Here is a 23,841-nt window from a genome sequence, read left to right as displayed (position 1 = left end):
TGGCTTGAACTAGTGATCACCTGGTGGGAAGGCAGGGCCAACCCAGGGGAGCTCAGGTGCAAGCAATGCAGCTGTGTGACTGGAAGAGGTGGAGCCAGGATCCACCCCTTTCCAGCCTTCATTTAAGGGCTGGCAGTGGAGGTGAGGGTATCTTGCTGGAGATCCCTGCATATCTGAGGCCCTCTGAAGGTAGGTAGCTTCTTTCCTTTATTTCTGTGCCCACAGCTGTTGCATTTGAGCAAGCTCTCAGTTGCTGTAGCCTAGGACCTTGCTACTCTGCTATTGCTGCTGCTGCTCTTTCTATTGTGTTACAAGGTGCTTTATTTTTCTTGTTTGATTTCGTAGCATTTATAAAACTCATTGGATGTGTTAAGTCAAAGTGAGGCTCTTTGTTCTCTTTGTGTTGAGTCAAAGTGAGGAGAGAAGTTCCCTGAAGAAGCAAGCATCTGTGCCTGGGTTAGGTGATGTTTCTGTTGAAGATAGAGCCATCTCTCCCTGCCGCACTATGGTGGTACTCAGGTGGTCTCAGAAGATGATGATCTCAGCGAGTTAATAAACCGTAGTCCTCCGTATTAGAAAGAAATAAAGGTACAGATTGTATGGTGAGGAATTCTGAGATCATCTGCTGCATGTCTACCTCTGAAAAGAAATCTTTTTTTCTGGAGTTGAATGTGTATCTGCAGGTACCTCAAGTCTCAATTAACATGTTCACGGTGTAGTGAGGCTTCAAGTTTTTTCTAATTACTTACTTTTATTTTTCTTCCAGCATTATTTTGTTTTGAAAAGTTTATTTGTTAAGGATTAACTTCACTTCTCTTAGCAGCAAGTAAGCTGTAAACACCTCCTGAATCTCCTTTGAGTGCTCTGGGATTGGTTGCTGTTTTGTACAGGTACGTCGCTGTCAGCAGCGGGACCTTCAGGGAGCGTCTTTCTGTTTGCTGTGAAAGTTAGGAATTCTCCGGAAAAAGGTGCAAGAAAAATAAGCCTTGTCATTTCACAATGGACTCTTTCAAAAAAGGTCTTTGCAGTGTTTCTGGGAATTCCTTTTAGCCCTTATAGTATGTTTTTGTTATGCTAATGGATGCCCAAGGTGACTGCATTTGCTCTGTTCAGGTGTTGTTTACACAGTTCATTTTCTCTGTGTCCCAAGCATCTGCTTGCTTGATTCAAATAGCTAGATTGCATCCCATCAGTGTTAACTGCGGAAGGCAAGTTAAATCTCTGGAATCATTAAGCAGATGTATTCCTGCTGGCTTTAATTTTCTACAGAAAAGGCAGAAGCATTATGTTTCCTACCCCTTCACTACCAGTGCTCTGACATGTATGGACTCCTTCAAATCAGTGTACTTTTTTTTCTCCTGAGAAAATGCTTCCAAAGTCTGCTACTGCTGTGGTCAGGTGTTTTCAGAGGTGGCCTGATCATTTGAAAAGTTACTTGAACACAAATTCCACATTGGGCTGATAAAGGTAGAAACAGCTCAGTAAAAACAGAGTTGCTATCCTTAATATGGGACAAGGTTAATTTTTTTTTTTTTACAGCCCCGGTTGTTATCAGCTGGCTTCTGTGGAAGTGCTTCTGGAGAGTTTGTCACTGCTGGGGCTTACGATCATTTCCTATGTAGAAGAGCTCAAGAAAAATAAGGCCCCATTGGGGTGGGGGGAGAAGAAAAGGAAGACTTCAACCAGTTACAAATGGGCATGGGTGACTCGTGCAGCCCATGTGAAGGAGGGTTGTTTGTTCTGTGGGGTACGGACTATCACAGTATGGTCTGTCATTTCCATAGCAGCTGATAGCAACAGGATCCTACATGTCATGTAAGACAGATAAAGCTGATAGTAAGGATGTACAGATGAAATTGAGGGAGAGCACCTGTGCATAAAAGTGGTATTTGAACAGGTTTGAGTCCAACTAGCTATGTCCTTTCTGTCTTATTCTTGTTCCAAGTGTCTCTTAATGCTAAGTGGATCCATTTGGCAGAATAAAAGCAACAGACGAGATAAGCATGCCATAAATAATGGAATATTAATGGATACAATCTGAGTTAATTGGTGTACTAAATAAGCCACAGTAACAGCAGGGTGTTTGCTGAACGCCCAAATGTCTTCCAGTTTAGTATTAGACTGAAGCTTTAAATGCTATGAAATACAACCATGTGTCTTTAATAGCAGTTGTTTTCAGAGTAGAATGAAGGCTCATAGCAAATGCTGGGCACCTGAGGAATGGTGCTGTCGGGTTCAGGGGTGCAGCGCAGAGTTTCTGTCTCTTGCAGCCTTTACTGTTTGTAGGGAGCGTCCAGTTCTCAAGAACACGCATCTGCCTCCAAACACTAGCCTGGAAGGCTGGCTCCTCCTATGTTTTGGAGTAGTGCAGGATGTAGCATGCCCCCCCCAAAGAGGTTCCTAATGAATGCTAAGGTTTTTCTGTGTGAATCGCAGCAGAGTTAACAATACCGGGAAGGTGCTGTGCTGAAGCTAGAGGAGATTTGCCAGTGTGAGAGCTCCCTGCTGACAAGATGCAAGCCGTTTCAGTTTGATGGGAAGGAAAGAGTGCAGGGATAAAAGATTAGATAAAAGGAAGTCTTTGGGCTCAGAGCATCTGATTGCGTTTTGACCAGGCTGTTTTCAGGGCTGACCTGTTTGGGAAGAGGTGTACCCTTGCTGTAATGACAGTTAAAAAGAAATTGCCAAGCAGTGGCTTAGGTTTCTGCTGAAGACCTGGTTGTATTATGGATTGGTGCTTTATATGCTATCCATCAGTCTGAATTGTGCTCTGAAGCACATGTAGCTCCCCTCTCTGGTAATGAATGCTATCAAGTATTGCCTTAAACTCATACCTGAGAAGAAATTGCTTTTGCTTATTAGATTTCATCTTCATTCTCATAACTGATTTATGTGTCTTTGTAAGCTAATAATTTCAGTAATGTGAGTAATCCTTTATCTGAAAATTACAGAAGGTAAGCTGAAAATGGGGAGTTAAAAGAAGGAAAAATGTAGGAACGGTTTGATCTCTCTTGGAGAGGGAAGAAATGGATCCAGGCTCCTGTGCAGCTGCAGTTCACCTTTCGACAACCTTTCTGCGAATTACACTTGTACAATCTAGCATAATTGAGAGATTTTTGTAAATGGAAAGTACGGAGGGAATTGGTGGGAGGAGAATCCAAATTAATGACTTGTCTTTGGTTTGATTTCATGGTATGTGATTTGCAAAAATAACGTTCATTAATAGGTGTGAAATGTGCATGTGCAAATGTGATTTTGAGAAACCTGTGGCTTAGACCTGCTGCTGAAATACAGAGCTTGTGAATTTTTTACCTCAGTCAACTAAAATGCCTTCAGCTTGAGTGGTCTTCTGTATCCAAAGGGTTCCTTCTTTGTCTTGTTTTCCTGTTGAAATAAACACCACACCCAGTTTGGATAAGTGCATGACTTGAGGGTTTTGGTGGAGGCAGGTTGATGCCAAGTGCTTTCTTCCCCTTTATTTAAGTATCTCAAGCTGGCACGCTTGTTATGATTTTTGTGGTCTCAAGCTTTAAATGGATTAGCACAACTTCTGGGGATTGTCCATCCTTTCTGTCCGTCCCTTAGCATGAGAGGAGCGTGGCCCCACATTGGCAGCTGCCTCTGGTGATGTAAGGCAGTTCCACTGATCCTTGTGATGTGTGCTGAATCACAGTCTTGAAAAACAAAGGCAAAGCTTGCTCGTAGTCAGTGTCCCTAACCTTGTCAGAGTCGTATCTGATGCTGGAGCAAGTAAGGGAAGTATTTTTTATGCCTTTAGAGGCTGTAAGCACTAAGTGTGACAAAATGCCTCTGAACTACAAGCAGCAGCATGCTTTGTTGTCCTGTGTTTACTCTGGGAAATGCACTGGCTCCTTTAACGGGGTAAAACAGACAGCATCTGCTATGGGAATAGGTGAGGAGCTTTGCTGTGCAGCTGCTGTGTCGGGCTGTCTTGGTGCCCTGGTGATGTCAAACTTTGTTATTTTGATAGACAAATGGCTTCAGAAGGTTCTTTCAGTGAGGCCACCTCTGCCAATCCCTGCAGAAGACTTGATGCCCAAGCAATGCCTCATAAATGTCCATCTAAGATCTTGGTAGATAAAAGTATTTTTTTATTTAAATTTACAATCTACATTCTGCACTAATGTACAAGCTTGCCACGTCCTAGTAAAATTTTTCAAATAAAAAGTCTGAACCCTTCTCTGATTAAAAATTAAACATCTGTCAGCTTATTCAGTTACTGTTCTTCATCTTCCATGCCTGCACCACTGAGGCCAGCTTCAACATCAAAAAGCTGTTTTAAGTGTGTTCTGTCTTGAAAATGGGGGCTGCTCTGGGCTGTCAAGAACAACTGCCTTCAGTTCTGTGGGGTACCCAAATGCAAAGAAGTCCCTCTTCCCCAAGCTGGGCTTTCAGTCTCAAAACCGTCAGCTAATTAGGGCACCAGAAATGTGGGAACAAGTCTTTTCATTCTTCTTGGTAGCTGAGAAAAAGGCAGAAGAGATGACAGTGCCAGTTCTCATGTGTGCTGAAAGACCCAGGGCTGGACTACTGATGCTGTGGATGTGGCATGAGGGGGAAAGCAGAGAACCTGTCTGAATTTCATTGCAAAACACGCTAGCGGAGAGAGTTCTGCTAATGGAAAAGTAAACATTCACATCAAGCAAGAACGTGTATAGCTGTTAAAATTTTTTTTAAAGCCATCTGCATGGCCTGCATTTGAGCAATACCTGTTGCTTCCTGACTCGGAAGCGGTGCTTTCCTGATGTGTTCATAGGTTTCTTGGGTATCAGAAACCAATGTGTTTATTGTTGATTGCACATATATGAGGATTTAGTCTTCTCCAACTTGCCAGCAATACCATGTACCTGTAGAGCGGGGGCTCTGAGGCCTTTCCTGCTTTCTGTGTGACAGTTGCTGGCTGGGGTGCAATCCAAGCTCTGAAAGTAACTGTAGGGTTCTGCCGAGCCTGAGCTTCAGTTAAGACTGGTTTCTTTCTTACAAACAAAAATATGACCTACAGATTGATTGTACCGGTAATCTGTTGGACAGGTTGCTGGAACATCAAGAAAACTTGTCTGGTCTATTTCCGTTGTTTTCAGGTTAAGACCACTGTCTGAATCTGTACAAAAAAAAAAAATGTATTGCATTCAGTTGTGCAGAAATTGGCACTGTTTCTTCAGGTAAGCTATAACCACATCAGATCTCGGGAGCTGCGAAGTTTATTTCAGTTGTAGTTCTTACCCAACTGGAGGTTGTGGCATTGAACTTCTGGTTGCTGCGGTCAGCGTGAGATGCTTATTTTTAAATGTTTTTTTAAACACATCAACTTTCTCAGAACGTCTTGGCTTAAATGCCTGGAGCTTTTAACAAAACATGCCAAATAGCATGGTACTTGAGATTAAAAAAAAAAATAGAGTAAAATCACAGATGGAAAGTGTGGAGAATTCAGCCTCAAAGGTTTTGTTGTTGTTTTAAGCTAAGCATGTTCTTTGTTTTAGAATGATGAGAGGAACCGCATGCTTTCAACACCCAGGTGATTGCTACCAAGGGGATGCTACCTGCGTGAGTGTCCCAGCACCCTCAGGAACCGAGAACAGTTGGGCAGAGCTGATAATGTAGTGCTTCTTAGGGCTCAGATGGTAGATTTATGCATTACTAAAGCCAGCAATTGGAAATGTTGTAAAATCTTCCCAAGCTCAGGAGTAAGCACCATGGGGCTTGATTTTCATTTTCACTGATTAAATGATATTGGCAATGCTTCTGTTCCCCGTTGCATCTTACGCATGTAGAGCTGTAATTAGGAAGGGGAACCCAAATAAGGGCAACATTACCTTATCTGTGAAAATAACACTTGCAGATTTTTCTCTGCCTGTGTAAGAAATTCATCCCTGGAGAAGAAACAGGAGCATCAGGTTTGTGTAGGATGGAAACAATTTGAAATAAGAGCTGTTTTCATAGCAAAATCTTCTGTTGTTCTGTGCTGGAGAGGATTGAAGAATAAGCAATGTTGACTTGCTGAATTCCATTAAGGCTTTAATTTTAAGCCTATTTATTTTTAAAGGGATAAACAAAATGGTAATGCTGAGTGCAAGCTTTGTTTTCAATACGTGCACAGATGAATGGAAACAGAGTGCCTTTCAGGTACGCTGGCTGTGAGAAGCAAGATTGTGTTTCTTTGCACATAGAGCAGGATGGAACGGTGAGGCAGGCTGTCCCTATCTTTGTTTTCCCTTGGTTGAGCCTTGGTTGTTCAGTAAAGCCTTTACATGCATCTCTACTGCCTCTTGCCTTAAAGAGAAACGACATTCCTAATTGTCTGCTGAATATTTGGTGGGGTATATGGGATTTATCTTCGATCCTTCTTCCTTTCTTCTCCTCCTGATGTTCGCATCACCAGTTTGTGTTCTGGTACCCTAGGCTGCAGGTTGCTTTCAGTGGAGGACAAGTGCAGTAGTAAGTTCCACTCTTTGTAGCTGAAATGGGCTAATACACCACACGTGTAGGATGTGTTTGTGCAAAGTGCTCCCAAGATTCTCATTGTTGGAAGCTAATGCTTTAGTAAAACAGTGCGGTAGCATCTTGCACTGTGATAAAGTAGAAACCACTAGATGTGATTTTATTTTTGTCTTCTGTTGTTCTGTATTCTCTGGCTGGCAGCATTGGAGCAGAAGAGCAAGAGTGGACAACAAAGGGGAGCAAAAATAATCAAGCCAGTGCTTTCCATTTCCAGTGTTTTTGCTGGTCATGGGAATTCTGTTAACATTTTGCTCCCTGTTTCTTTTCTTAAATCAAGGTCTTCCCGTGCTTTGTCATGCATGGGTTGGCCCCCGTGATCAGAAGACTGAATTTTACATCTGGTAAAAGTAAAGCCTTTCTTTCCCCCCAAAAATAAACAATGCAGCAGCTTTTCTTTCTGAAGCAAACGTTTGCCTTTAGCCTTCAATTTTGTGAGCTGGCAAAAATTGCTTTGACTCCTGTAGCTGGTGCCTGTTATTAGGTGGCATTTTTGCAGTTCAAATTTCTACTTTGTAATAATATTTAGATTTGTAGTTCTGGTTTCTCATTTGTCTCTGTACTGTTGTGTGTAATGGGATAGGGATTGTCCTTTATGAGTGTTGACATTTTGAAAGTTGCCTGCTACTTAAAGTTGAATATAAAAGTTTTGCTTGAGGCTAACTTAAAAAAAGAGCTTAAGAACAGTAGTTTTTTTATTTTGTAGGGAAGTTTAAAATGACTGAAGTTTTTCTTGCTGGGTTGGTTTGCTTGTTGTTTGATTTTACTTGCTTTCTGGTATCCAACTGTCTTTCCCTCTGGCCAAATGGCTCTTACTCATTTGTTGTAGTTCCTTTTAAGATCTCCCTGAATCTTCTGTGCCCTGGCACTCGAGCAGGAGAGTACAAGTATTTCCTTGTAATGAAATGTGATGGGGAAAGGTGGAAGAGGAATTTAAGAAATGCTGTAAGAGCGGTTAAGTAGGATGTGACAGCTGAGTGTGTTAGCCAAGTGTGTGTCAAGATGTAACTCTCGTAGTTTACTGTTTATTAGACTTTATTAGACAAGTTACACTCCTATTTCAGAACAGCTAATGAACAACTGTGGCAGCTAGTTTGTGCATCTTCTCCTATTTTAGGAAAAGACATACTGCTGGTTGGCCTCTCCTTCCACGCTGAGGGTCGGTGCGAGTGTCTGCTACTGGAAAGTATTCCTCTGGTAACATGTTCTTCTTCCTTGGCAGGATGTTCCGTCTTCGATTTCTTCCCATCACAGTGGGTCTGACTGCTGCTTCGCGGCTTTACCACGAGGCAGCGCATCACTCCAGGGCCCGGAGTCGGCTTGTGGTGGCCGCTTTTGTAGGGACAACCGCAGTGACAGCAAGCGCCAGGCTCCTTTGGCAGAGGTAATGGTTTTTGATTTCTTCCTAAGACCTCCTGCAGCTCTAGATCCTGTGGTAAGTACGCGCAGATGTGCTTAAGATCTGCAGGAGGCTTTGTGAAGTGTTATTGCTTGTCCTGCAACGGCTGCATTGAAGAAACAGGAAACGCTGCTGGTGGCCCCCTGGAGCTTCTCGCTGTTCTGAGTAGTCAGAAATGACAAAATCTCTGGGCTGAAGAATTTTCCTCTGTAGCTGTACTCAGCACAGGCTGTTTGCCCTTGGTGGGGTCTGCTGCCAGGCTTACTTACCCTGCGTGGTTGTGCTGTACAGGCCTGTGGTGCTGTGCAAACAAACTAGTTGACTCAACCAGGCTGGGTGAAAACTTCCGTATTCTGAGGGGGCTGCCAAAAACAATGAGCTTGGTCAGAGGATGATATGCTGGTTTTTTTTGTATTCTTCTGGTTGATGCACCTACAAAAATGTAGCAGGGGAATGGAAGGGGGCATTCCATCTTTCAGTGGTTAGGTAGCTGCAAGCAAGATGTTTTTTAAGTGCTGGAGTCTGAGTGCACCAACTCATGAAGTTCAAATCTTGATTTCCTGACTGTGTAGAGAAAGGTGATGCACCTGTGCCTGCCTGCAATGACCCTCACTGAACTCTGTGCCTGTGCCACATCTGAAATAAATCCAGAAGGACTCCCTTCACATCTCTTGCAACACGAAAGCAGTGTGGCACCAGCCATGCCACTTGAGCTCATGGCTGCAATTGGAGTGTGAAAGGGAAGTTTCTGCTCAAAACCCACCTTATTTTTGTTCCAATATGGTATGGCTTGTTGTTACCTCTCTACTAGCCTGTTTGGCTGAAAGGATCTACTTTTAATATAATGGGAGGAAGAAGATGCTAATTGTTCTGGCTATTGCTAGCCTTGTCAATCATGATGTTGCTTGTTAAAAGGAGTTCTCAGATGAAGGAAGAACACTGTGATTCAGCAGTGTCATCTTATGCTACGGTTTGCTAATGTGCATTTTCAGAGTGCCTCTTTATCTGCTGGACCTGAATGTGCAGCCCTGCAGCATGGAGGAAGCTTTAACCTCTGGTGATGGCCAAGTTAACACACTTTTCAGGCAGTGAAGTGAGCAGTTTTTCTACTTAAACGATCTTCTGCATGATCGTAAAGTAGGTAGGATGTAATGCCCTACATAAAGCTGTCCTAAAGACACTGAGTTAAGTCCAAGAAGGCATATTCTCCCCCAGTGAGCAGTAAGGCAAGCTGGTAACAGTGAGCAAGGAGAAGGCTGAGAAAGACCTTTTTTGCCTCAGTCTTCACTGGCAACTGCTCTTCACATACCCCTGTGGGGTGCAGCCCCCGCTACCAGTAAAAGGCAGGGGATGTAAGGACGAAGCACGGCCCTGCTGGAAAGGACCTGGACAGACAGGTGGATGGCAGCTGGATATCAGCCAGCACTGTGCCCTCGCAGTCTGGAAAGCCAACAATATCCCAGGCTGCATCCAGAGCAGTGTGGCCAGCAGGGCGAGGGAGGGGATCTCCCCCTCTGCTCTCTGTTGTGAGACCTCACCTGGAGTACTGCATCCAGATGGGGAGTCATCAGTACAGGAGAGACATGGACCTGTTGGAGTGTGTCCAGAGGAGGGCCACAGATGGATCCAAGGAATGGAACACCTCTCCTGCACGGGCAGGCTAAGGGAGCTGGGGTTGTGCAACCTGGAGAAGAGAAGGCCCTGGGAGAGCAAGTGCGGCCTGTCAGTATCTAAAGGGGGGCTGTAAGAAAGAAGAGGACGGACAGTTCAGCAGGGTCTGTTGTGATAGGATATGGGGAAATGGTTTCAAAATGAAATAGGAGATTTAGACTGAATACTGTAAAAACAACTTTCCATGTAAGGGTGGTGAGGCACTGGCACAGGCTGCCCAGAGAGGTGGTGGATGCCCTGTCCATGCAGACACCCAAGGTCAGGCTGGACGGGGCTCTGAGCTCCTGATGGAGCTCAGGGGTTATCTGCAGAAGTGATTTTTAGCTCCTGGAGTATCTGGCTGCTCCTGAGACCCATGGGAACTGCCACCAGATGTGATCTTGCTCAGCTGAGGGCACTGATAAGCATCAGGTAATGCAGACAGGCAGTGTCTTTGGAGTGTTGTTGCCTGTGATCTCCTGATTTATCTGGAGAAAGTTGCTTGCTATGATTTTTCTGCTTTCTTTGCTCTCCTCTGTCTTCTGCAAACTTGCAAAATGTTAAACCGATGTACAGAATCTGAAAACTTTCTTTTTCAGCTATTCAGTATATCTGTCATAAAACAGAAGTAATAAAACAGGCTCATGGTATTCATTTAATTACTTGACATACAGCTGTTAAATAAGATGAAGAACGAAACTGATACTTGGTGTGGAAAATATTTCGTACTGACATCTGTAGGACTTTTAAACAGACTTTCAAATAAGTGTTTTAACCATGTCTAAATAAATGACAGATGAGAAACTCCAGGTTTTCTTCGTATTTCAAAATATATAAATCAGGCAGTTAGAGTTTAAGAATTAATGTACGTGTAGGTAAGTGCAAAGCATTCAAAATGATATTCTTGTTTATTACAGTAAGCAGCAATAAGTATAATGAATTAGTTATAAAAGGTAAAGACATAATGCATCTAGCTGGAGTTATGGGGATTAAATAAGGGAAATGTCACTGAAAATGCTGTTCGTATACCACACAGAAATATAAGCATGCGTCTGAGTGTCCATATGTACATTAGTGAATTATTGTGATTTATTAAATGCTGGAGCAGTATTTAAATGGGAGCCAGGTTAGGGCTCTTTATGTAACCAATTCTGTTGGGGCAGTAAGTTGGCTATGCCAATGATACTGTGTTTATTTTCCTTCGGCTAAGGAACTGCACTTCTGTTGGCAGGTGAAACCTTGCTGTGCTGCACAATTTGCCTCCTGGGAGGGTCTAGTGCTTCCCAAGTGTAGCTCTCTTAGCATCACAGAGAAATGATGTCCCTTTGGTAGCTGACACTCACCAGCTGGGATGCTTCCTTACTCTTTGAGTGAGGAAGGTGCCAAGTGATACCTTTTTGTAGGCTGTCAGTGACGTTTTCTTTTAAGGTAACACTTGTGGGGAAGTCTCACTCTGCTTTCCTTAAATCTCTTTTTTTTTAAGTTAAAGCATTGAGATATATAGACTAAATTAAGAAGCTGTTGAAAATGTTACGCTTCTTGGACTAGGTATGTAGGAGGTGATGCAGTATTAGAGGAAGAGCAGTAATGGAAGGAGTTTGTAGTTCTTCTTGTCCTCCCCATGGAGCTGTGTGTAAATGACCTAATGCTTCTTGATTACCTTTTGAAAGTAGCACTGGATCTCTGACCAGTGCTTATACAAAAAAAAAATTCCAAAACTTGTTGTTTTGTAACAAATTTCTTGTATTTCTGATGACAAGGAACCTTGCAAAAAGGGATTCAGGTGGTGGTGCCTGTATCTGAACTTACCCTTGCTGCTTAGTAGTATGAGGACACAGGACTTCTCAGGTGGTTCTTCTGTATCTTATGTGCAGCCTGAAACCAGTGCATTTCGGATGAATTCTGCAGGGTGTGCTCTGAGTGTCATCGGAAGCCAGTGCTGGGATAAGCAAGCCCACACAAGGGTAGAAGTCAAGAATGGAGAAGGTGTACCTGAACCCCAGTGGCTGTGTGATGCGAGATTGGGCGAACTTTCTGAGTCTGGGGCTGGCTGGGTGGGTGTGTTGTTAGTTGGATCTGCACCTGCCCAGGCTCCCTGCATGTGGCCCTCTACATAGCTATCCATTGTAAGCCTCGAGCTTACTGTTCTTGCTGTTCTCCAGGAGCTGCTGCTGCCTTTGGTGGTATATATCATCTAAATAATTACACAGTACAAGCTGCTCAGTTCTGCTGTGGTGGTGTATGCTTCAGCAATGCAAATAGCTGAGCTTAGACGAATGAAGTTTACTCTTTCTAAGCAATAACTTAAACCCAGGGGATTTCCAGTTGACAACAGAAGCAATTAAGTAGCTAGGTGTTAGTATAATGAACTCAATTAATTGAAATAAATCTTGGTGCAGTCATTGGCTGATCTGAATAAGGCATTAATGTATGGGTGGGAACTACTGAATCTTAGCTTGCAGCAAGCTTAATGGTTGCAAGAAAATACAGTCTTGTAAAAATTTTTATTCTCTTTGTATTTCCTAATACTGGTTTGGTGTATTAAGTGGCCACCGTTATCTTCTTGGTAGCACAAAACATCCTGGCTCAGTAGGTTGGCATCTGGAAGCCCTTAAATTGGGATTTTGGTGCTGAAGCTTGTCAGTATGATCAACTTAATATTCAATGACATGGGTGAGCAAAGGTAGCTCTGGGGGTTGCAGAAGGATCTCTGCAAGCAGAGTGTTGCTAGGGCTGTTCCTGATTGACTGAAAGTATGTAGCTATGCTGTATTTCTTATCCTTCTGTAAATATATTAGTACTGAGGGTAAGAACAAGACACGTGTCTTGCCCTGAAACACTGGCAATGGGATTCTCTGCATCAGACAAACGTGCTGGTAGCATTCTTCTGTTTTTATTCCTTGCTTGTTCTGGTTCTTGCCAAATCCTCTGTGTAAGATGAAGCAATCAAGTATGAGATACGTGTCTCCTAGCTGTGTTGGTATACCCTTGTTCTGTTACAAGCTCTTGTTTTTCAGTCTCCACTTCTCATTGCCAAGCTGAGCTGTTCAGGTGCTGGCTGCCCCTTCTCCTGAAATAGGTTGAGAATTTGTTTCAACTTTATTCTTCCTTCCTTCCTTCAACCCTTTTCTCCTTGGGCTATCCTGTATCAATTCTCCAGTTGCTTGCCTGGAATATGCTCTGTCAGGGACACCCTTTCTTCATCACCTTCCTTGATTTGTTGACCTTCACGGCTTTTTGTCTTCCTCATGTGGCTTTTCTCTCAGTGGTTCTGGAATTAATTTTGAAGCTTAGATCAGCCCTTAGCAAACTGTTTAAGAATGCATTACTTTTTTTTCCAGCAAAATCTTAGGAGTTTGAGAGTAATTTGCTTAGAATACATTTTTAATAGCAAAATTGATGGAAATGCCTTATGCCAGCTGAAAGTGACTTTGCATTTTAGCAAAACAAAGGATATCATGTAAATTATAGTCAAGAAGGGAGAGACCTGTTTTATAACTCTAGCTGCCTCAGGTGCCACTTGACCTGATGCAGGAGAGAAAGCATGTAAAATTTGTAGGTACTACCCTCTATGCTATTTTTATTTTAAGAGCTCTGCTCCAATTTTTAATTCTCACGGTGACAAATGACAGCCTTATGGGGCTCTCCTTGGGGCTGCTGCACTGAGGGTTTTTCATTGAAGCTCGGAGGTGCATTGATCTATGAGTGGTGTCTTGAAAGAGCACTGTGTCCTTTCTGATGGCTTTTGGCTTCATTATTTTTACCCATGTGCATCAGTGGAAGGAAAGAATCTGATGCCAGGGAATGAGCCAAAGTGAGTGAATTAGGAAAACATCTGAACTATGCTGTGGGGAGCGACCTCAGCTGAACTGCAAAGCTCAAAGCACAGGTATTGTCCTAAACATGCAGAGCCATGTGGTTGGATCAGTACGTGTGTGCAGTATCTTATTTAAATGTTGTATAGCAAATCAAATCTGGGATTTGTGCAGGGAAGCCTGCTGGCAATGCCAGAAGCTACTTTCCAAAATGACTTGAGACTGCTTCTCCTACAGGGTGACACTTGGAGTTCATTCTCATAACACAGATAGGCATTGTTGGAACTCTAGGTCTTTCACATTGCTTAAGTTGCACTTTTTACTCTTTTTTTTAAAAAAAAAAAAAAAAAAAACAATATGGGTGCCCTCTGGTGGCAGAGTTTCCACCTGCTGCCTCCCCTTTAGACTGCATACCTGTTGGCACCTTGTCTGTATCCCATAGAATGCCCTGCTACCCTTCAGATGCTATCTGGAAAGCTGCATCTCTTCAGGAAGCAAAATCATTGAGGAACAAAGTGAAGGGAATAATTTATTGGCTCAGTAGAGGAAGCACAAACTGAGAGATTTAGTACTTGCACTGTGTTAATCCTATCTAGCTTTAATTCCTGATGTGGAAATAGTGTCAATTGTCTCAGCTTTAGGGTCAAGTCTGGTCACTGCTGTCACCTTTCCCAAGCTGTTCAGCCTCTTCCACCACCTGCTGGTCCCAGGTGCTCTCTGGGCTGTGCTAAAGACTGACTTTGTGGGGAGGGAGAAAGGTAGGGATGAGCACAATGCATAGTAATTAAGGATTCAGAAATCTTGAGTTTCGATTTTTTTTTTTTGTAAACTTCTACATCTTCAGCTGTCACCAGCAATTGGCTGTTGCTGGGAGTTGCTGGTAAAACCTATATGCTCTTTATTTGGTGTCTAGACTACATATGGGATCATTACTACTGCTCCTCTTGGGATCGGCTAAAGAGAACAAATGGCTGGTGAGTTTGAGGAGGTTTCATTTAAAGGATGTGGCCCTTCTGCTTTCAGTCTGCTGGAATGGTTAGGGATGCCTGGATGGCTGGGATGGTTAGGCTGCATGGAAAGGAAATAATGCCATTAGTCCCCTAAATTTATGTTGCAGCAGAAGAGATTTTTAACTGTTATTAATATTCACATAGTGGGGTAATGCTTCTTCCTTGACTTGCAGCTGAAGTCATTGGAACTATGGTCAGGAGAGCGTGAGGCCAAATTCTATGCAGTATGCAGCTGTGAATGCGTCACAAGCTGGAGAGCCAGACATGGTACCAGATGTGGCTGCCTTTGGGCTTCCAGATGTGATAACTGTATGGCCTGAAACTTATCACCTCATCTCTGACTGCCTTCCTGTAATCTTCCCCTTCTTTAAGAAGGCCAAGAGGATTAAGCAGCCTGAAGCAACGCTGTAAAGTGATCTCATACTCCATATTTTTTTGCCAGTATGTCAGATGGTACAGTCCTTTAAGTATCCAAAGCAATAACATCTTTGCTCTATTTAAATAACTCCATCTTGCAGTTAACTACAGAAGTCATCCGTCAGATGCTTGAAACTTTTTTTTTCCCTTTCCTCCCAACTCTTTTGCTCGAGTTTGTCTTCATTTCTAAACACTCTTAAATAGTTTCAGTACTCAGGCAACACCATTTACCTTAGCTCTATATTTGCGCTCTATGTTTGCTCTCATGTTCTTATGTCCTCCTCAGTGGAAATGAAGATGGATTGAAAAGCAGGGTCAGTAGGACAAGTGCTGTGTGTTGGGCACCTATAAAGGGCTCTGGTGTGGAAATGTGCCTTGTGCAGTACATGTGAGTGGGCTCACCAATTTCTTCTTGCTTTGCAGGACTGAGCCTGTATCTGGCACAACAGAACCAGATGCTGCAGTGATTAATGTTGTAGTACATTTTCGCTTCATGGCTTGTAGCACAGATGTTGATGAGAATTCATGCCTTTAATAACCAGAAGACTGGGTGCCGGGGTCAGTCTTGCTTAAAATTTCTTCACAATGGCTAATTATTGGTACGGGCTTGTTAAGCTTGATGGAAAATAGTGTTCTTTGGGTTAATAAACTTATGTTGATGTTTTACATTATTCAAGAAACTTGACTTGTCTGTCTTTAGAGAAACTAAATACTGTCAAGGAACTCGGAGCAAGTAAATACTGAAAGTCACCAATCACATCAGTATTTCCTTAATTGATATTTGGTGTGTGTAATGTGACTGCTAAATGAGTAGTGCTTCTGTACAAATAAAGCATGTGATTGCTGGAGGTGAAAATAGACCTAATGCAGGCAGCTTCCCAGAAGTGCTGAACAGGAGCAGTATGTAACGTTGAGCCTTGATTTGAGACTCCTGTACTTGTCCTTGTGACTGGGAAGATTCTCTGGGAGTTATGTTCAACACCAAGTGGCTTTCACAGGCATTAACTTCTGGGAAGGGTGAAACCAGTCTTGTAGATGCATCTTTGTTTGTTGTTCCCAGATATTCCCCTCGCTCTTTGGCCATCTTCATGGGTGTTGTGTGCTTGCTTGTGCTCAGCTTGCCAAGTGAGTGAGGCTGAAGCTCTGAATCTCTGCTGGTGGATTGCAAGGGACTCAATGACTTTCTCCTTGAGGTCATTAGCATAAGGTGGTGTAGGGCCATGAATTTACCCTTGTCAGAGCTCAGGAGAAACTCGACTGCTTGTTGATGATCAAATACTTGTAAATAAATATGTTATTCATCAATTTTTAATCCATTGAATGTGCCATGTTGATTTTTGTGTTACTCTATCATGATATTGTCTAATAGCAAGTGGAATGCCACATGGGAACTTGCATTTATTACGTGGATGTTATTGTGATTATTAACATAGCTGGTAATCTCATCAAGAAATGACATCTGTTTAGCGTAAGACTTGCTTTCTGTAAGCCCTTGTCATTAAATTCTTCTTTACCCTCGTTTAGCTAAAAAGCCTAAATAACAAGACTGTCATTACACCTGTTGCCCTGTTTACTCTTTTCAAATATGGTTAACACCAAGTTGAAGCATATTGAGTATCCTCAACAGTCAGGCACAAGGTCTTGGCCAGCTCTTACTAAAACTAAGCCTCAGATTCTTGCAGAAAGGTAGAAATACATACCTACAGTGTTGCTTGTAAGGTAGATCTTAGCACCATTTAAGTGGAGAAAGTCTCTGCTCTCCTGAGAAGGTCAGGATATAGAGAATGTAAACCACTATGTTTTGAAGTGAATACTTGCTCTGTTTTTGTAGATCTGTCACTTCCAATGACGCAGTAAACAGTCTTCATTTATTACATGCTCCTGTTGTTTTTGACAACTCTGACAGTAAAAAAAATCTGTAATCTGTTGGTCATTATTCGCTGCTTGGGTGTTTGTCCCTTACCAATTTTGTACAGTACTTAGCTTTTAATTTATATACAGTATGTCTAACATTCTCTTCTTGTCCTTCCTGGTTTTTCTGCTTCCCTGTTTCTAGTGTTTGCTTTCTTATGAGTTCAAGTTGTATTTCTGGCATCCTTCTCATCCTTGAGTATAAGCATTAAACATCCAGTAAAACTATTTTCAGCAGTTCGTGATTGTTATTCTAAGTCAGGCTGTGATCAAGTTCAGTTTTCAGCCTGAAGAAGCCTGGTTCACACTGGCCTTGAGTGTGTTCTGTGGGGTACCTTAAGAAGTTTGGGAATTGGAGACTGCTTTGTCTCCCTTACTCTCCAGCAGAAGATAATCTTATTTCTTGAAAACAAAGTCAGGTGCCTGACAGCTGCAGTTGGTGATGAGCTTGCTGTCTTTTGGGAGGACCAGGAATTGAGAATGGGATGCCAGCTATGGTCTTACTGAATTCCTGTGATCATCCTGCCTTGTACTTCTGTTTCTGCCCACCTTGCAGCTTTACAGGATTACTTGGTCCTCTTGAATCATGCTGGACCAGGGACAAGCTTAAGGGGAGTTGCAGCACTGAGTGAAAGCAACTGTAATTTTATTTGGGAAGATGCTGTTGAGCTTGTTGATGTTTAAAGTACAGTTTGGATAAAGAAAGCCGCAGATGAGCAGTGCATCAGAGGTAAAGAATACAGGCTTATGGCTCCAGGCTCAGTTTTTTTCTGTGTGGTAGATGTAATTGAGCCATGTCCATGTGCATCAGTCAGCTGCAACCCAGGGGCACCTTCCTGTTTGCCACTCAGTGAGCTCTGCTTGGAAACGTAAGCAGTGTTTCCTGGCTTAAGGACTTACAGTACAGAGATTTACAGTTCACTAGGGTATTAGGGTAATGTCAGCAGGATGCCTCTGGTGTGTCATTAGGGTTGACAACCTTTTGCAAAGCAATTATTTTCCTCTGCAGGCTGGCAGGAAGAGGTCTCTGAGGAGTGGCACATTATCCTGCATGAGCTGAGTTAGCTGGTAAGACTGACCTAAAACAGTTCAGGTTCACCTTTCTTCTCAGCAGTCCCCTTCAGAGGGGGCTTGCAGCGGAGGTCCTCAAGCTCTGACCTGTCCATCTGCATTGCATATTGGTGCCAGCCCATAAACTGAATAAAGGGAATGGGAGGGAGCGTGTGCAGTCAGCTAGTTTACTGCCAAGGCAAGGCTGGGTGCCTCCAGCCCAGTCCTGACAGACAGATGTCTCATCTATTTATAGGAGTTGGCTGGTGATGGAGAGAGCAGTGATAGAATAAATGCACTCCCACAGCTGATTCCAGTGCTTCTCGATCCTCAGCTTACACAGGTTGCGTGTGTATACGCATGTAAACGCATGCTTCTCCCTCTTTCCCTAGTGTACAAGTCTCTTCCCTTAAGACATCCCAAAGCACATCTGCTGCTTGTCCTGTCCTCACCAGACCAACATAAGCCCTGCAGCAGCTGTTTTATGCATATTGCTGTTATCTCAGCTTCCTCTTTTTCATCTGTTTTTTTTTTTGACAACAACCTGATGACTTTAGGTCATGTTTTCCCATACTGTTCTGGACTCTTAACTATTCCTGCTGCTCTCTGGGTTTCCTTCAGCTTTTCTTTGAATGCACCTTTAGTGGCTGTGAATGTGCTTTCAGTAGGGATGTGCCTGCTGCCTGCTGGGGTGGAAGGAAGGACATACACATCTCACAGGCTATGTTGCTGTTTCTGTATGTCTTTGGACCTATTTTGGGTAATGGCTGATGTCAAAGAGCAGCTTCCTCAATCTAACTGTTCGTATTATTAGTCTCTGGAACCTGTCTTAATACTGTCATGTTTTCATTACAGTTCTGGCCACAAATTAATTGTACTGACTTGTATCAGTGTCAAGTACTTTGGAAGATAAGGGAGTAAGTAGTATTAAAAAAAAAAGTTCTGTGAGAAAGACGAAGTCCTGAAAAATTGGGCTTTGGATATTCATCATTTTAGCTTAATATCCTACTAATCATTGGTTGTGGTTGAGCTGAGGATGAGCAGCTCCTCACTTAGTCTTCTTGTCCTTGGAGGATGCATATTTTTGTCTCTTATATCCAAACCAGACGAAGCTTGCTCTTGCGTTTCATTATGAAAGCCTGAAGTGGCTTTAAACCTCACTTAGATGTCTCCAGACAAGATGTTTATATGCAAGGAGCGTTGCGGCTCCATTCTACTGACAAATGCATCTGTCAGGCAGGATTCATCTCCCCTGGTTCTGTGGCAAGGTCTTTGCTGACACCTGGATGCCCAAGTTCATTAGATTCCCTGTTTCCTTCTGAGCCTACATAATACCTGGTAGCTAAGTACTCTTCTGCTACTTTCAGGATTAGAATAACTGAGCACTGTTATCTCTGGCACAAAGCTTTGTTATTTCAAAGCGCTGTTTCTTTTATGTAGAAGAAGAAGAAAGAGAAAAACACTTCAAAATGAGGAATTGTAACTTCTTTAAATGGGAAGACTACAGCTGGACTCTTTCCAGTCCCTGGTACAAATCCCAGGATCCTTCTTGGATGTAGATCCTATGGTTGCATGTGTTTGGCTTTTTTGAAGAATGATTTGTGAAGTGAGAAGCTAGTACTGAGTAATCCACTGTGGTAGCTAAGTTTATTTCTTTGGGAAAGATGAATGCCACCTTAGGCTTGATTGTTGGCTTTCTCTGAGGGTTAACAGGAGAGAGTACTAGGTAGGTGAAAAGAGTACTCTTTGCCTTCAACTCCATTCAGCAGGGAGGGAAAAACCCCAAGGAAACCAGAAGGTTCCAAGCAAGGCAGCTGGCATCCAGGACAGGCACGCTTTATGGAGAAAGGCTGGCAGCTTATCTTGGCACATGATGAAGTGAGTCTTGATTACTTTCCTCTCCCCTTTGCATAGAAGTTGTGGCAGCAGGCATGCTGTTGCTGCCTGAAGAGCTGGCACGCTGATATGAGCAGGGGAATGGAAGCAAAGTTACAGGTGGCAAGTTGTTCTCCCTCAAAAGGGCTGTGGAGTCTCTGCTTGCTGATAGCAGGGTGTGATTCTGGAACTGAGGGGTTCTTTCAGCTGTGCCGAAAGAAAGAACTCTTTTATGTGGATGCAGTATGGACGTTGCAGGTGATGGAAGCCAAGATTTTAAACAGGGGGATTGTGAAGGACATAACCTTACCTCATTGTAGGTGAATGTGGGGAGCAGATCCTTCTGCGGTGAATTCAGTGAGTAGTTGGGACTTTGGCCAGGGGGCAAGGAATAACAGATACTGTTTGCAACATTGCTTGTGAAGTAGGCAATGAATTCTGCTTTTATTCTTATATCTTGTCTTGCTTGTATGGTGTGAAGGTGCTCCATCTGTAGAGGAGTGTTAATTACCTAGATAAACTAGAAAGGGGGTGTGGAGAGCCTGCTGTGTTTGAAGAGCCTGTGTCTGCATCACAATAGCTAGCTGGCTTGACAGCATGATGGACTGAAGGAACGCGTAGGTTTTGCTGAAAATGGTTGATTTGTAAGTTTTATTTATCCCTTCCCTGGTTTGCTGTCAGTCAAGTGTTACAAGAGCAAATCTTCACTGATACAGCTATCCTCTTGCATATTTGATACAGAGTAGCTTGGCTGTATATACAAGCAATCATTTTTTACTGATTTTTTATTTTGTCCCCAGAACCTTTTCCCAAGAGGTTCTCTTTGAGCTCCCTTGGACTGATGTCCTGCCTGCAGAAGGGCTTTCCTTGTTAGCGCTGCTGCTGGAGCCAGCTGTGCCTCAGCCAAAACGAAACAGAGCCTGTGGTCACTGATCTGCTCCCCACATTGTCCAACTGCTGTGCAGTTTGAACCAGATCTGGTTCAGTGGAAGTCTGATGGTGAGACTTAAAGACTCAGGACCTTTTCAGGAAGCACAGGCTGACATGTTACTGTTTTGTGCAAAGAGGCGTTATTGGTACGCCTCTTCACCAAGCACTTGTGTGCTTTATTAAATAAAGCTCTCCAAATGTTATGTTTGATGTATTCTCTCCCACTGTGGACTAGAAGTCTCTGAACTGCTTTAACCTAGCCTTAGGACAGTGGGTTGTTGTGTTCAAAGCAGTGCTGGGCACTTGGTGGCAGCTGTTGGAGTGCTTCTGGTAGTTTTGCTGAATTAGTTATCACAATAGGAACAGAAATTAATTTGCTTTCATAATGATCCTCTCTGTTCCTAAGCATGCTCTTTGGGAGATTGTTCTATAATGTTTTTTGTTTCCCATGATTACAGGGAAAATACTGGGAGTTGTTTAGCCCTTAGAAATTAATTCTGTCCTGTAACTATTAGTGAATAATTGAATGTTGGTAAGGAGTGAGTTGTTTACCTTGGTAACATCTAAATTAATTGAAGGAGCACCTGGCCTCATTTCTTCTTGGAACATGATCTGCTGAGGCTCATAGAATCATAGAATTGCTCAGGTTGGAAAGGACCCCAAAGATCATCAAGTCCAACCACAACCTAACCATACTACTCTAACAACCCACCACTAAATCATGTCTCCGAGCACCACATACAAATGGCTTTTAAACACATTGAGGGATGGTGACTCAACCACCTCCCTGGGGAGCCTATTCCAGTGCTTAACAACCCTTTCTGTAAAGAAGTTTTTCCTGATATCCAACTGAAACTTCCCCTGGTGCAACTTGAGGCCATTTCCCCTTGACTTCTCACCAGTGAGAAGAGACCAACTCTGCTCTCACTGCAATCACCTCTCGGTTATTTGAAGAGAGTAGTGAGGTCTCCCCTCAGCCTCCTCTTCCCCAGACTAAACAGCTCCAGTTCCTTTAGTCTCTCTTCATAGGGCATATTCTCCAAGCCCTTCCCCAGCCTTGTTGCCCTTCTTTGGTCCTGCTCCAGCCCCTCAATGTCTCTTCTGTACTGAGGCACCCAAAACTGAACACAGTGCTTGAGGTGGGGCCTCACCAATTCTGAGTACACGGTCAGGATGACTTCCCTGGTCCTGCTCACCACACCATTCCTGATCCAAGCCAGGATGCCATTGGCCTTCTTGGCCACCTGGGCACACTGCTGGCTCATATTCAGCCGACTGCCCATCAGCACACCAAGGTCCCTTTCCATCAGGCAGCTTTTCAGCCACTCCTCCCCAAGCCTGTAGGGTTGCCTGGGGTTGTTGTGACCAAAGTGCGGGACACTTGGTCCTGTTGAAACTCATGCAGTTTACTTTGGCCCATCGATGCAGTCTATCCAGGTCCCTCTGTAAAGCCTTTCTACCCTCTGGCAGATCAACACTCTCTCCCAACTTGGTGTCATCTGCGTACTTACTGAGGGTGCACTTAATCCCCTCATCAAGATCATTGATAAAGATGTTGAAGAGGTCTAGCAATGAGCCCTGGGGGACACTGCTCATGACTGGCTGCCAACTGGATTTAACTCCATTGACGTCAACTCTTTGGTCCCTGCCATCCAGCCAGTGTTTCACCCAGCAGAGTGTATGCCCATCCAAACCATGGGCAAACAGCTTCTCCACAAGGATGCTGTAGGGAACAGTGTCAGAGGCCTTACTGAAGTCCAGGTAGACCACATCAACAGCCTTAGCTTCATCCATTAAGCGGGTCACCTTGTCATGAAACAAAATCAGGTTTGTCAAACAGGATCTACCATTCATAAACCCATGCTGACTGGCCCTGATCACCTGGTTGACCTTTAACTGATCCACAATGTATCCTGAGGTTATCTGCTCCATAACCTTCCCTGGCACCAGAGTGAGACTGATAGGTCTGTAGTTACCAGGATCGTCTTTCCGGCCCTTCTTGAAGATGGGAGTCACATTTGCTAGTCTCCAGTCAACCGGGACATTCCCTGTTAGCCAGGACTGTTGAAAGATGATGGAGAGCAGCCTGGCAACCACATCTGCCAACTCCCTCAGCACTGTATGGTGCAATCCATCTGGCCCTATGGACTTGTGAGTGTCCAGCTTGCAGAGCAGGTCCAAAACCATCTCATTGTGGATTGTGCATGGCCTATTCTGTTCCTCATCCCCATCTGCCAGCTCAAGGGGCTGTGTGCCCAGGGCGTAACTAGTCTTACTATTAAAGACTGAGGCAAAGAAGGCATTAAGTACTTCGGTCTTATCCTGATCCTGTCACTGTGTTGCCCTCAGCATCCAACAAGGGATGGAGATTCTTCCTAGCCCTCCTTTTACTGTTGATGTATTTATAGAAATATTTATTGTTGTTCTTCACCTTAGTGGCCAAGTTCAGTTCTAGCTGGGCTTTGGCTTTTCTAATTTTCTCCCTGCACAGCTTCACTACTTATTTGTAATCCTCATAAGTTGGTTGCCCCCTCTTCCAAAGACCATAAACATTCCTTTTGTTCCTGAGTTCCAGTTTAAGGCCTCTGTTCAGCCAGACCAGTCTTCTACCCCGAAGGCTCGTCTTCTGTGACTTGGGGATGGTCAGCTCCTGCACCTTTAAAATAACTTCCTTAAAGTATTCCCAGCTGTACTGGGTTCCCGTGCCCTCCAGAACTGTCTCCCAAGGGACTCTCTCAGCCATGCTCCGAAAGAGGCCAAAGTCTGCCCTCTGGAAGTCCAAGGTTGCAGTTTTGCTGACTCCCCTCTGAGGTTCAACAAGGATTGAGAAGTCTATTATGTCGTGATCACTTTGCCCCAGACAGCCTCCAACCTTTACATCCCCCATAAGGCCTTCTCTGTTAACAAACAGCAGGTCCAAGATTTTGCTTCCCCTTGATGGCACCTTCACCAGCTGTGTCAGGAAGTTTTCTCCCATGCACTCTAGGATGCTGCAAAGCTCTGTGTTGCTGGAGAAAAGTACACACACTTCTATTTTGCATGCCGCATGTGTTTGCTAGGAAGCTGGTAGGATGAAATGAGCACAGCCTTTTGCTTGAAGCTTGAGAGATTTCCAAAATCCTGTTTAGCTTTTGTTTTTCTCCGAGGGCAGCTTTTTTTGAAACACGTCATGCTGCTGTAAATAATCATGTTTGTGGCTGCAGGGAACACAAAGCACCAGCCTTCCTCTGCTGGCTAATGAGCAGCACCTAGCTGGATGTGAGCCCTG

At 43.7% G+C, this 23,841-nt stretch overlaps 1 protein-coding gene across 6 annotated transcripts in view; it reads left to right on the top strand.

The window, feature by feature from the left end:
- The window catches only part of MICU1 (mitochondrial calcium uptake 1), a 96,496-nt gene that overhangs the window by 5,168 nt on the left and 67,487 nt on the right, over positions 1-23,841 (top strand). For 4 of the 6 annotated variants that reach the window (XM_021400616.1, XM_021400614.1, XM_021400611.1 and 1 more), the window contains exon 3: positions 7,739-7,900. In XM_021400616.1, the coding sequence (XP_021256291.1) occupies positions 7,740-7,900 (161 nt within the window). In that variant the 5' untranslated portion in view covers position 7,739. Of the gene's footprint in view, positions 1-76; positions 190-7,738; positions 7,901-23,841 lie in introns of those variants that run through there. The other 2 variants (XM_021400613.1, XM_021400617.1) reach the window with 2 other exon arrangements.

This window comes from Numida meleagris, chromosome 5 (assembly GCF_002078875.1).
Source record: "Numida meleagris isolate 19003 breed g44 Domestic line chromosome 5, NumMel1.0, whole genome shotgun sequence".
Lineage (NCBI taxonomy): Eukaryota > Metazoa > Chordata > Aves > Galliformes > Numididae > Numida > Numida meleagris.
Note: the sequence above shows the minus strand (reverse complement) of the source record. Positions and strands in the feature narration are given on the sequence as shown.